At 44.9% G+C, this 13,513-nt stretch overlaps 1 protein-coding gene across 1 annotated transcript; it reads left to right on the forward strand.

Annotated features, from left to right (window-relative positions):
* Positions 1-647: 647 nt before the first annotated feature.
* On the forward strand, positions 648-12,675 carry EXTL2 (exostosin like glycosyltransferase 2). Its single transcript, XM_069969033.1, has 5 exons — positions 648-744; positions 1,868-1,920; positions 2,762-3,171; positions 8,606-8,676; positions 10,656-12,675. Exons 2-5 carry the CDS (start codon positions 1,916-1,918, stop codon positions 11,145-11,147), a joined length of 978 nt encoding a protein of 325 aa, XP_069825134.1. The 5' UTR covers positions 648-744; positions 1,868-1,915; the 3' UTR covers positions 11,148-12,675.
* Positions 12,676-13,513: the final 838 nt, after the last annotated feature.

Here is a 13,513-nt window from a genome sequence, read left to right on the forward strand (position 1 = left end):
TAATTGCTATCAGGCCATTTATCTGACAACAATCAGCAGCCAGAGCTTACCATCCTCTTGTCACGCCCCACCAGCTTTAGTTTATGGACCTGTTGTATATAGCAGACCCTGTTGTATATAGCAGACCCTGTGTGTATATATAGCAGACCCTGTGTATATATAGCAGACCCTGTGTATATAGCAGACCCTGTGTATACAGCAGACCCTGTGTATATAGCAGACCCTGTGTATACAGCAGACCCTGTGTATATTACATTTTGTTAATTCTAAAGTTTCCTAAAATCCTTTGATGATCTCTGTCTAGTGTGTGTAGAAGTCTGTGATTTTTTTCAGTTCTGTATAACATCATGTCTGACGAAGGGAGCTATAGACTCTCGAAAGCTACAATCACATATACTCAGTTAGCCTCCAAAATGTATCGCCTGATTTCTTCTCTATTCTATGGCTAACACGGTACAACAATACTCTACTAACAACTTGGAGGTTTACATGACTTTTACATGGCTGCAGTGCTATAGATGCATGGGGAACTTTGCAGCAAGTGCTGCGCACAAGAAGTGCTGGAGAAGAGTCTGTAACCTGAGCCAAATCCCAGCATGAGCGGAGCAGAGAGCATTCTGGGAAAGTGTCTGCAACAGGAAATCAGTGCAGAGTCTGTGCAGGCACTCAGAGATGTGAGGAGCGGTGTGGGCTCTGCTATGCTGCTGCTGCTGCTGTACCTCTTTGTACCATCTTCAGCACTGGGTAAGAATATCACCTGGGGGTTTGTTTTGTTTCCACAGGGTTAATCCTATAGTGGTGCACACATCCCCGCACAATCACATCACACCGCCAGAGCTGACACTCTCTCCAAGTATCCAGACTATAGAAGTCCTACAGACAGCGAGTCCTCCGGAGAGAGCAGCCAGGTCAGGAGTATTAGCTGCGGGTCCATAGGGAGAATCTACAGCAATTACAGAGATGGCAAAGTGGACGAGATTTAGAAAAACTTTATTCATGTCCAAAAATTTTCACAGACATTGTCCCGGGGTACAAATTAGATTGTATATGCTATTTAAATATATATATATATATATATATATATATATATATATATATCTGCTGTATACATACATTATATATGTACAGTATGTTATGAGCTGTTAGCGCGCCAATAACAGAGTGGCGAGTAATGTACGGACTGCACCGCACAATGTCTGACCCTTTTCACCTATCTGGCGTTCTTGCACTTTGGAGTCTTTATACAGTGATATCCGGTATTGCGCTAATCCACTACTCGATTCCCTATCACGTGGGATGAGCGGGGACACACGGGGTCTTATTGTGACCAGCGAGAAGGATTTGGCTTTTTGAGTGTAGGAGTGTACGGTCGCCATAGCAAATATAGCATGGCCTGTGACGTGTCAAAAGTTATTATAAATGATGGATGTTATACATGGCGGATGTTATACATGGCTGACGTTATACATGGCGGACGTTATACATGGCTGACGTTATACATGGTGGATATTATACATGGCAGTCATTATACATGGCGTATGTTATAAATGATGGATGTTATACATGGTGGTTATTTTACAGTACATGTGGATATTATACATGGCAGTCATTATACATGGCGTATGTTATAAATGATGGATGTTATACATGGTGGTTATTATACAGTACATGTGGATATTATACATGGCGGTCGTTATACATGGCAGATGTTATGCATGTGGATATTATACTGTACATGGTGGGTATTGTACATGGTGGTTGTTGTACATGGCGGATATTATACATGGTGGTTATTATACAGTATTATATCTCTGATCTCTATTGATAGATAACACTGGATTACAATCATGTTCTGTTTTCTTTCCAGTGAGGTCTCAATGAGATCATCTACCACAAGAAGAGCTCTTTCCTGGACATGAGGTATAATTCTGGGTCACATGCCTCCATCTCTATACAGCTTTCTGGATTGTGAAATGTAGATGTGAAGCCGCACACACAGCCCGAACACCAAATGCATGGGGTCAAAGGGTCAATCAGACCAATTGTGCCGATATGTTTCCCAGAAGCACAGGATAGATAGACCCACTGTGCAGCTCCCGGAGCATACCAGCCACGTCTGCAGAGGTAGCTTTACAGTGGGAAAGAAGAAGTTTCATTCCGCCACACGAGGACAGGAGAGGGGGGGGGGGGGCAACTAGTCATCTGGGTTGGGAGCCACCCATAACTAGCCACAGCTCTCTGCCGGTCAGTGTGCAGTGCAGGGATGATGGACAGGCAGAGAGACATGACTTGTCACTAGTGGCTCCCCACCCAGGTGACTAGTTGCCACCCCTCTCCTGTCCTCACGTGTCAGAAGAAAACTGCTTTCCCCCCCGCTGTGAATCTACCGCTGCTGATGCGGCTGGTAGCTTCGGGGAGTGGCACAGCAGAGCCATACTGTGCTGGAGGGGACCATATTGGCACAATCATGCTGAATGGGCTGGATGGGCTGTCACTGCTGAGTCCGTCTCACAAGTTGCAGCTGGAGCATTCAGCGGGGGACCTGAAGATTACTGAGAGCGTGGCCTGACAGTCTACTGCAGGGGGGTCAAACTCTGGCCCTCCAGCTGTTACAAAACTTCAGTTCCCATCAGGAAAGCTTTGGCTGCCCAGGCAAGATGGCAATTGTAGTTTTATAACGGCTGGAGGGACGGCGTTTGACTCCCGTGGTCTACAGGCTCTGTTCACACTGCATTAATTGTACTGACTTATATTGTCCTAGATTTTTGAGAAAAGCTTTGAGGATCAAGATGCTCCGTGTCTCCTGCGCCTTCCTCGTTTTCCTCCTCTTCCTCCTTGGCACCCTCGCTGCCCTGCTTCCCTCCGCACATGAAGATGTAATACTGGGCGTCCGGCGGGTACTCTCCCGCTCCACCCCATCTCCCCAGGACTCTTTTACACTGATAATGCAGACCTATAACAGGACTGACCTGCTGCTTAAGATGCTGAACCATTACCAGGCCATGCCTCAGCTTCACCGTGTGATCGTGGTATGGAATAATGTGGGACAGGACCCTCCCCAGGAATTGTGGGAGAGCTTAGGACCCCATCCTGTGCCCGTCCTCTTCAAGAAACAGACGGTCAACCTCATGAGGAACAGGCTGCAAAACTTTCCAGAGATAGAAACCAAAGGTGAGTTATGTCCAAGCATAAGGCGGTGAGCTCTACCGTCCAGGTAACCATCATCGGTAGAATGAGGATGAGACAATGCTAGGGCACAGAGGTCTATGGTGATGTCAGTTTGGGTTATTAAAGTAGCATAGAGAGAGACCCAGCACTCACCAACCATTGGTGAGTGCCGGGTCTCTCTATGCTTGTATTTGGACTTTTCTATTTTGTGCACCACAGAGTGCCATCCCTCTCCTATACAAAGTTTGGGTTATTATAGTAACAGAGAGAAAGACCCAGCACTCACTAACCACTGGTGAGTGCCGGGTCTCTCTCTCTCTATGCTACTATTTGGACTTCTCATGAACCACAGAGTGCCGTCCCCCTCCTATACAAAGCTTGGCTTATTAGACCCATTGGTCGGACTTGCAGCCACAGTATACAGTGGTACCTCGGATTACGAGTAATGTGGTTTGCGAGCAATTTGCAAAACGAGCTCAAATTATTATAAACTAGAAAATGTACCCGGCGCTGCCCGGGTATAAAGTGTCAGTGTGTTAATTAGATTTGTTCTAAGGTGCCTAGGAGGCCAAGCTAAAGGTATTGTTTCATCTGAGTCAATCAGTGGAATTAGTGTATACCTGTAGTGCATAGTTGGAGGGGTTCTGTATACCCACAATGTTTAGTTTTTAGGGGTCTCGCATATCTGTAGTGCATAGTTGGGGGGGCTGTATACCTATAGTGCATAGTTGAAGGGGGGGTCCTGTATACCTGTAGTGTGTAGTTGGGGGGGGTGGCTGTATACCTGTAGTGTATAGTTGAGGGAGGTCCTGTATACCTGCAGAGTACAGTTGGTGAAGGTTCTGTATACCTGTACTGTATAGTTTGGAGGTCCTGTATACCTGTACTATATAGTTGGTGGAGGTCTTGTATACCTGTAGTTTATAGTTTGAGGGTCCTGGATACCTGTAGTGTATAATTGGTGGAGGTCTTGTATACCTGTAGTATATAGTTCGGGGGTCCTGTATACCTGTAGTGAATAGTTTGAGGGTCCTGTATAACTATAGTATAGAGTTGGTGGAGGTCCTGTATACCTGTAGTGTATAGTTTGGGGTCCTATATACCTGTAGTATATAGCTGGTGGAGTTCCTGTATACCTGTAGTATATAGCTTTGGGGTCCTGTATACTTGTAGTATAAAGTTGGTGAAGGTGCTGTATACCTGTATTATAGAGTTGGTGTAGGTCTTGTATACCTGTAGGGTATAGTTTTGAGGTCCTGTATACCTGTAGTGTATAGTTTTGGGTCCTATATACCTGTAGTATATAGTTGGTGGAGTTCCTGTATACCTGTAGTGTATAGTTTTGGGGTCCTGTATACCTGTAGTGTATAGTTTTGGGGTCCTTTATACCTGTAGTGTAAAGTTTTGGGTCCTGTATACCTGTAGTATATAGTTTTTTGGAGGTCCCGTGCACCTGTAGTGTATAGTTTTGGGGTCCTGTATACCTGTAGTGTCCTGTACACCTGCAGGGTTGTATTTACCCGTATGGCAGTGTTATTCAGTCACAGTATGGCGGTATTGGTCAGGTCTGGTGTGGCGGTGTTATCCAGTCACGGTAGGGTGGTATTGGTCAGGTCTGGTATAGCGGTGTTATCCAGTCACAGTATGGCAGTATTGGTCAGGTCTGATATGATGGTGTTATCCAGTCACAGTATGGCGGTATTATTCAGGTCTGGTGTGGCGGTGTTACCCAGTCACAGTTTGCCGGTATTGGTCAGGTCTGGTGTGGCAGTGTTATCCAGTCACAGTATGGCGGTATTGGTCAGTTCTGGTATGACAGTGTTATCCAGCACAGTATAGCGGTATTGGTCAGGTCTGGTGTGGCAGTGTTATCCAGTCACAGTATGGCGGTATTGGTCAGGTCTGGTATGACAGTGTTATCCAGTCACAGTATGGCGGTATTGGTCAGGTCTGGTGTGGCGGTGTTATCCAGTCACAGTTTGGTATAATTGTTGTGCCCTGTATATACATGTACTGTATAGATGGAGTAGGGGGCCCTGTATATACATGTACTGTATAGATGGAGTAGGGGGCCCTGTATATACATGTACTGTATAGATGGAGTAGGGGGCCCTGTATATACATGTACTGTATAGATGGAGTAGGGGGCCCTGTATATACATGTACTGTATAGATGGAGTAGGGGGCCCTGTATATACATGTACTGTATAGATGGAGTAGGGGGTCCTGTATATACATGTACTGTATAGATGGAGTAGGGGGTCCTGTATATACATGTACTGTATAGATGGAGTAGGGGGTCCTGTATATACATGTACTGTATAGATGGAGTAGGGGGTCCTGTATATACATGTACTGTATAGATGGAGTAGGGGGTCCTGTATATACATGTACTGTATAGATGGAGTAGGGGGTCCTGTATATACATGTACTGTATAGATGGAGTAGGGGGTCATGTATACATGTACTGTATAGATGGAGTAGGGGGTCCTGTATATACATGTACTGTATAGATGGAGTAGGGGGTCCTGTATATACATGTACTGTATAGATGGAGTAGGGGGTCCTGTATATACATGTACTGTATAGATGGAGTAGGGGGCCCTGTATATACATGTACTGTATAGATGGAGTAGGGGGCCCTGTATATACATGTACTGTATAGATGGAGTAGGGGGTCCTGTATATACATGTACTGTATAGATGGAGTAGGGGGTCCTGTATATACATGTACTGTATAGATGGAGTAGGGGGTCATGTATACATGTACTGTATAGATGGAGTAGGGGGCCCTGTATATACATGTACTGTATAGATGGAGTAGGGGGCCCTGTATATATATGTACTGTATAGATGGAGTAGGGGGTCCTGTATATACATGTACTGTATAGGTGGAGTAGGGGGTCCTGTATGTACATGTACTGTATAGATGGAGTAGGGGGTCCTGTATATACATGTACTGTATAGATGGAGTAGGGGCTCCTGTATATACATGTACTGTATGGATGGAGTAGGGGGTCCTGTATATACATGTACTGTATAGATGGAGTAGGGGGTCCTGTATATACATGTACTGTATAGATCGAGTAGGGGGTCTACCAGTTATTACTGTGGATGTTGTGAGGCAGCTTCCCTAGCAACCATTGCTCCCTGTGAAAATGAAAGCAGTAATCCTATTGGTTGCTAAGGCTCCAACTGCCGTGTCTGCTGCAGCTAATTATATCACCTGTGTTTGCAGTGAGGAGATTTTCCCATTCATCTCTATGGGGCGCCGCTCTTTCCCCTCCCCCTCCCCTCCTGTACATCTGGCGGGGACGGGACCTTCGCAATAACCTTCCCGGGCACCCAATGTATCTGTGTGCCAAATTTGGGGTCAAACGGTTCAGGCGTTTGGAAGTTTATAGAGGACAGACAGACAGAAGGACAGACAGACAGACAGACAGACAGACTTTGATTTTTATGATATAGATTATAACTGGGTATACAAGAAAAGTTCTGTAATACAAGCTCCCCCTTGTGTCTGCATCAGGTTACTGCAGGTTCTGTCCTGGGTGAGGAGGCTTGGCAGAAACTTTCCACCTATGGCTATGTTCACACTATGTATATTTGAGGCTGTATTTGTGAGGCTGTATAGCAACCAAAACAAGGAGTGGATTGAAAACACAGAAAGGCTCTGTTCACATAATGTTGTAATTGAGTGGATGGCCGTCATTTAATGGCAAATATTTGCTGTTATTTTAAAACAACGGCTGTTGTATTGAAATAATGGAAGTTATTTACCGTTATATGACGGCCATCCACTCAATTTCAACATTGTGTGAACAGAGCCTTTCTGTGTTTTCAATCCACTCCTGGTTTTGGTTGCTATGAGGACCAAATACAGCCTCAAATATACATAGTGTGAACCCAGCCTTATACTGCAAGTCTCCTCACCTTCCTCTGTGGATCCACTTGTGCTTGGTGGCTTAGCAGGGGTATTTATGGGGGATCTGGTGGGCACAAGCTGTCAGGGCAGGTTTGAGGCGTCCTGTGTTAGGGGGCTGGCCCATGCTTTAGGTGACTACCCAACCATACAGGTAACCATACAGTAGCTGCACAGGTCACGTGCAAGAACCAAAAAAACAGTAAACATAAATAAATAAAATCATCTTTATTAGCAGTATACATAGGGCATTCGTCACATGATCATAAAGTTGTGTATACTGAAATACCCCGATAGATAATTTAGTATTTGCTATACAATGTATTATAGTCAGATAGTGACACCTAGTGGTGACATTAGGTTATTGCCTTAAGGAGAAGTCTTAGCTGCAAAGAGATTCTAAGCAGTTTGGTGAGGATCTTTACTAAATCTCCCATATAGATACATTCAGATTTTGATCATCTTATAAGTTTATTGCTGTCAGACTTTCACTGGATGACTTTCCGGTTCTTGGTTTGCCCCACTATAGTCCATATTGGTATACAGTTTGCTAATCTACTGCACGTTATTTAAATTATTTTGTTAACCGTGTTTGCTTTTCTTCTCTTTTTTTTTTTTTTTTTTTTACTTTTGGTGCTTTTAATAATACCTAATTCCACCACTAGGTGTCAGTATGTGAATATATTTTAAAATAGAGGCTGTATGCATGTGTATTTATGTGTATATGTATGTCGCCCTGCCACCCTCTGGAGGATAGGAATTATGGCATCCTCTACACTGTGGTAGAATACAGAATACACATTAGTACCCTGTAATCACATTTTCTTCTCCCCACTTCTACCTAACTGCAGCGCCAGGTGCTCCTCTGCCACCATAGCTGACGTCAGTGAATTTCCATGTAGCATATAGGGCAGACAGGGACAGATAGGGTGGGATCCATAACCCCCCGGCTGGGGAGACACAGGGGCCACAGAAGACATATGCACTCAGGGATCCGCTAAGAGAAAACGTTCTCCTTCATCGGCTTCCACAAAGTGCTAGTGCCCTATGCTGTATTGGTGCTTATGTTTTTTATCCCACAATCCCCCTACAATAATCATTACCGTATTGTGCCCACCACAACATAATAATCTTTTCTATCTGCCCCACAAGGTGCTCTTGTTGATCCTAACAGGTGTTACTGCCCCCTCTTCACCTCAGCTGTCTCCCTACTAGGTGGTGGTGTACTCCTTTTGCACCTCCACTAGGTGGCGCTTACCCCACAGGGTGGTGGTAGATAGGGAGGCAGATTGAGAACCACAGAGAACACTGCATCAGAAAGATGATGTGAGAACGCTGGTTGAAGGGTGCACTTAGGTTAGTTAGGTGTGGGCTGGCTCAGTCGCCACTGCAGCTCCTGCGTCCCCTATACAGAGACATACTGAGACATATCGAGGCACGCGTGTAACATCTTAAGAAGCTGTCGCGCCTTTTACAAGTAATGTCAAGGTGATTGTAATAACTTGTGTCTTGCAGCTGTCCTGATGATGGATGACGACACGCTTGTCAGCGCACATGACATCTCCTTCGCCTTCTCCGTCTGGCAGGTAATTCCGACTACTCCATCAACGACGATCACTGACTATCATTCAGCATATAGTCATATAATAGTGAGTGAGCAGACTGGTATTCACCATAGACACGAGCCAGGCTGAAATGACAATGTGAACAAGCAGCTATAATACACAGCCAACAGGAAGAGCTCCGCTCCAGGAATGGAGGGTCACCACAAAAGGGTTACTTCTACATTTTACTACATTGGGATGGACGTGACCATGTTCTGTCCGTGAAATGCATTGGATGTATGTCGTGGACTGAACAGGCCCCTGTGATCAGGACTAGCTGCATTATACTGAATTATGATACATTGAGCTCCGCACCAGCCACAGCGCCACCCTACTGAAATGACAGCTTTGTCAGGATGTCCATTAAAGGGTTTATCCAGGATTGGAAAAAGCACAGCTACTTTTATTGCAAAAACAGCGCCACCCCTGTCCTCAGGTTATGTGTGGTATTAATAATAATAATAATAATTTTTTATTTATATAGCGCCAACAGATTCCGCAGCACTTTACAATTCTGGGGTACATACATAGACAAAAAATCGACATTACAGAGATACATATAATTATCCATACATGAGGAGTGAGGTCCCTGCTCGCATGCATGAGCTTACACACATCAGGAGGGGGTGCGAGACAAAATGGCAGAGGGGCAAAGTGCTTCATTGTTCTTATGGTCCAGCCATCTTTATAAATAAGGCAGTGCAGGTAAGGGGGGGGGGGAACCTGTCACCAGCCAATGCCTGCATGCACAGGTCTAAGTGCTTAAATGCTTGGTGTGTGTGTATGTATGTGTGTCTGTGTGCGTGGTGGAGGTGTGTGTGTGTGTGTGTGTGTGTGTGTGTGGAGGGGGGGTTGAGGGTTGAGTCAAAATTAGGGAACCTGGTAAGCCTGTTTGAACAGATGTGTTTTGAGGGCACGTTTGAAGCTTTGGGTATTGGAGGTGAGTCTGACAGTCTTGGGTAATGTATTCCATAGAACTGGTGCAGCTCGGGTGAAGTCCTGGAGACGGGAGTGAGAGGTGCGGATCAAGGTGGATGTTAATCGTAAGTCATTAGAGGAGCGTAGGGCACGGGTAGGGCGGTAGACAGAGATGAGGGAGGAGATGTATGGAGGTGCAGCACTGTGGAGAGCCTTGTGGGTGAGCAGGAGGACTTTATATTGTATCCTGTGTTTAACAGGGAGCCAGTGTAGTGACTGGCACAGGGGGGAGGCATCAGTATAACGGCTGGACATGGGGATGAGCCTGGCCGCTGTATTGAGAATGGACTGGAGAGAGGAGAGTTTAGAGGAAGGAAGGCCGATTAGTAAGGAATTGCAGTAGTCTAAACGGGAATGAATCAGAGCGACAATGAGAGTTTTAGCAGATTCGACAGGAAGGAAGGGACGGATTTTAGAGATGTTTTTTAGATGCAGATTACAGGAACGTGAAAGAGATTTAATGTGAGGAGTGAAGGAAAGATCTGAGTCAAACATAACCCCAAGGCAGCGGGCTTGCTGTGTAGGGGCTATGGTCGCACCACAGACAGAGATGGAGATGTCAGGTGGGGGGTGTTTAGCAGAGGGAGGGAAGACAAGAAGCTCAGTCTTAGAAAGGTTTAGTTTTAGGAATAGGGAGGACATAGCGTTGGAGACGGCAGACAGACAGTTACTGGTGTTCTGTAGAAGTGCGGGGGTGATATCACGGGAGGAGGTATATAGCTGGGTATCATCAGCATAGAGATGGTACTGAAAACCAAACTTGCTGATGATTTGTCCGATGGGTAAAGTGTAAAGTGAGAAAAGGAGAGGGCCCAGCTCTATTCGCTTCATTTGAACTAAGCTGCAATACCACATCTAAACTGAGGACAAGAGTGGAGCTGTTTGTAGAAGAAAGCGGCCATGTTTTTGTAAGCCTGGGCAACCCCTTTAAAAAAGTTATAATTATTTTGACCAAAAATAATCACATTTTTTTTATTCTGCAGCTTTTCCCCAGTCAGATTGTGGGGTTTGTCCCCCGGAAACATGTAACGTCCCCGTCAGGAATACTCAGCTATGGCAGCTTTGAGCTTCAGGTGTCGGTCCCCGGGCGCGGTGACAAGTACTCGATGATACTGGTCGGGGCGGCGTTCTTCCATACGGATTATCTGAGACTTTTCCAGGGGTTGCCTCGTCCTATCCATGACATGATCGACCAGATGCAGAACTGTGACGATATCGCCATGAACTTCTTGGTGGCAAATTACACAGGGATGACTGCCGGGGTGCTGGTGAAGCCCATAGACATGAGGAACCTAGAGAAGGACGCTGGAAGCGGGTACACGGGGATGTGGCACCGGGCCGAACACCTGCTGCAGAGATCCTACTGTCTGAACAAGCTGACCGCCATTTATGGGAAGATGCCGCTCGTATATTCCAGTATAATGATCTCACAGTTTGGTTTTCCGAATTACGCCAACCACAAATCTAAGACGTAGACTGTGATCATGTGAAGAGAGTTTTGGCGCTGTCTATAGTAAGATTAGCACTGTTGCCCATAGCAACCAATAACAGCTCTGCTTTCATGTTACCTTATTGTATTTAGATTCTCTCTGTTGCTCATAGCAACCAATCACTGCTCAGGTTTCATTTTACCTTATTGTAGTTAGATTCTCGTTGTTGCCCATAGCAACCAATAACAGCTCTGCTTTCATTTTACCTTATTCTAGTTAGATTCTCGTTGTTGCCCATAGCAACCAATAACAGCTCATCTTTCATTTTACCTTATTGTAGTTAGATTCTCGTTGTTGCCCATAGCAACCAATCACAGATCAGCTTTTATTTTACCGTATTGTAGTTAGATTCTCGTTGTTGCCCATAGCAACCAATAACAGCTCAGCTTTCATTTTACCGTATTGTAGTTAGATTCTCGTTGTTGCCCATAGCAACCAATAACAGCTCAGCTTTCATTTTACCGTATTGTAGTTAGATTCTCGTTGTTGCCCATAGCAACCAATAACAGCTCTGCTTTCATTTTACCTTATTGTAGTTTGATTCTCGTTGTTGCTCATAGCAACCAATCACAGCTCAGCTTTTATTTTACCAGAGCAATATGATATGTAAAAGCTGGGCTGTGATTGGTTGCTATGAGCAAGAGAGAGAATCTAATTCTAAGAAGGTAAAATGAAAGCACAGCTGTGATTGGTTGCTATGGGAGCTGTGATCGGTTGCTATTAGCAACAAATAGAATCTTACTATAAAACGACATAAATTTTTCTAGAATGTAAGAAAAATACAAAAAGTTAAAAATATGTTGATCTGTTTACATCATCTTATTGGAAATGACTACAACAAGGCCTGATGGATTGTGTGAGGAGAGATGGATCGAACTTTACCTTTCTACCCTGTTCTGTCTCCCTGAGCTTTAACTTCTGCCATACATTATAGCGACTCTGTACCCACAATCTGACCCCCCAAACCGCTTGTACTGTACCTTCAGATAGCTGTTTTTAATCCAAGATCTGTCCTGGGGTCCATTCGGCAGGTGATGCAGTTATTGTCCTAAAAAACAACTTTAAAACTTGCAGCCCTGTGCCCTAAGGCCGTGGCCTAGAATATCTGTGCCCTAACTTTGCACCACCCCTCCATCCCTCCTTCACACCCTCTTCATCATTAGGAATGCCACTGGAACATTTTCTCCATGCTGAACATTTGCACAGGTGTCTTAACAATCCAGCCCATGTGCCGGGCTGACACAGATGGGGAATAGGAGACAATCTGCCTGGAGCATTCCTAATGATGAGGAGGGACAGGGAGGTTGTGCCAGCCTAATGCATAGACATTCTAAGCCCCAGCCGCTGGGCACGGGGCTGCAAGTTTAAAAGTTGTTTTTTAGGACAATAAAAAGTCACTTTACAATAAACTGAAAACATTTTTTTGTACAAAACCTTTACTGAATGTGATTGATGTTTTTTTTTTCATGATAAAATATATAATTTTGTGATGAGCAACTTTTATAATAAAATAATGATGGTTTACTGTATGTCCCTGTTATGTTTCATAAACTTTTATAAAAACAAACAAACAAGCAAAAAAAAAAGTGTGTGCATTGGGGTTTCCCACGGAAAATTAATGGGGTATCCTGCTCAATCCCCACCCATAATGTAAGCTTGCTTGTACAGTAGTACCTTGGTTTTAGAGTAACTTGGTTTAAAAGCGTTTTGCAAGAAGAGCTCACAGTTTTTCAAAATTGTGACTTGGTGTAAGAGCATTGCTTTGGTGTAAGAGCTCCCTGTACTGGGTGGGAGAGGGAGCGGGAGAGGGGCATGGTCTGCATAGCTGGTTATACAGCCCTGTACTCTGACCAGGAAGCCTCACTCACCGTTCAAATCATAGCAGATCTACTTCAGGCTGGGGCTTACATTAGGGGACAGGACTGTGGAGGTAATCTCTTCATAGCTGTAACCCCTCTCTCCCCGGACAGAGAGTGCTGCTATACTGCGCTCACATCTGCCCTGCTCATTACTTCATGCTCCCTGCAGTCTCTGTCAGTCCTGATTGGTCCATGCTGAGCACACACACACCCTCCCCATTGCTGTCATGTTACCACACAGACCTCTGACAGCAGCCCTGCTTCTCTATTCTAGCCTGTTGTACTACACTACTGCATTATGGGGATCTGCAGCTCCATCCTGTATCTACAAACTGCTGCTGTGTTATCAGGGTTATACAGTTACTGTACATTATACTCCACATGCTGCTATACTGTACAGTAACGTATAATATCACATATACAGCTGCTGTGTTATCAGGGTTATACAGTTACTATACATTATACACCACATGCTGCTATACTGTACAGTAA

This window comes from Dendropsophus ebraccatus, chromosome 4 (assembly GCF_027789765.1).
Source record: "Dendropsophus ebraccatus isolate aDenEbr1 chromosome 4, aDenEbr1.pat, whole genome shotgun sequence".
In the NCBI taxonomy this organism is placed as follows: domain Eukaryota; kingdom Metazoa; phylum Chordata; class Amphibia; order Anura; family Hylidae; genus Dendropsophus; species Dendropsophus ebraccatus.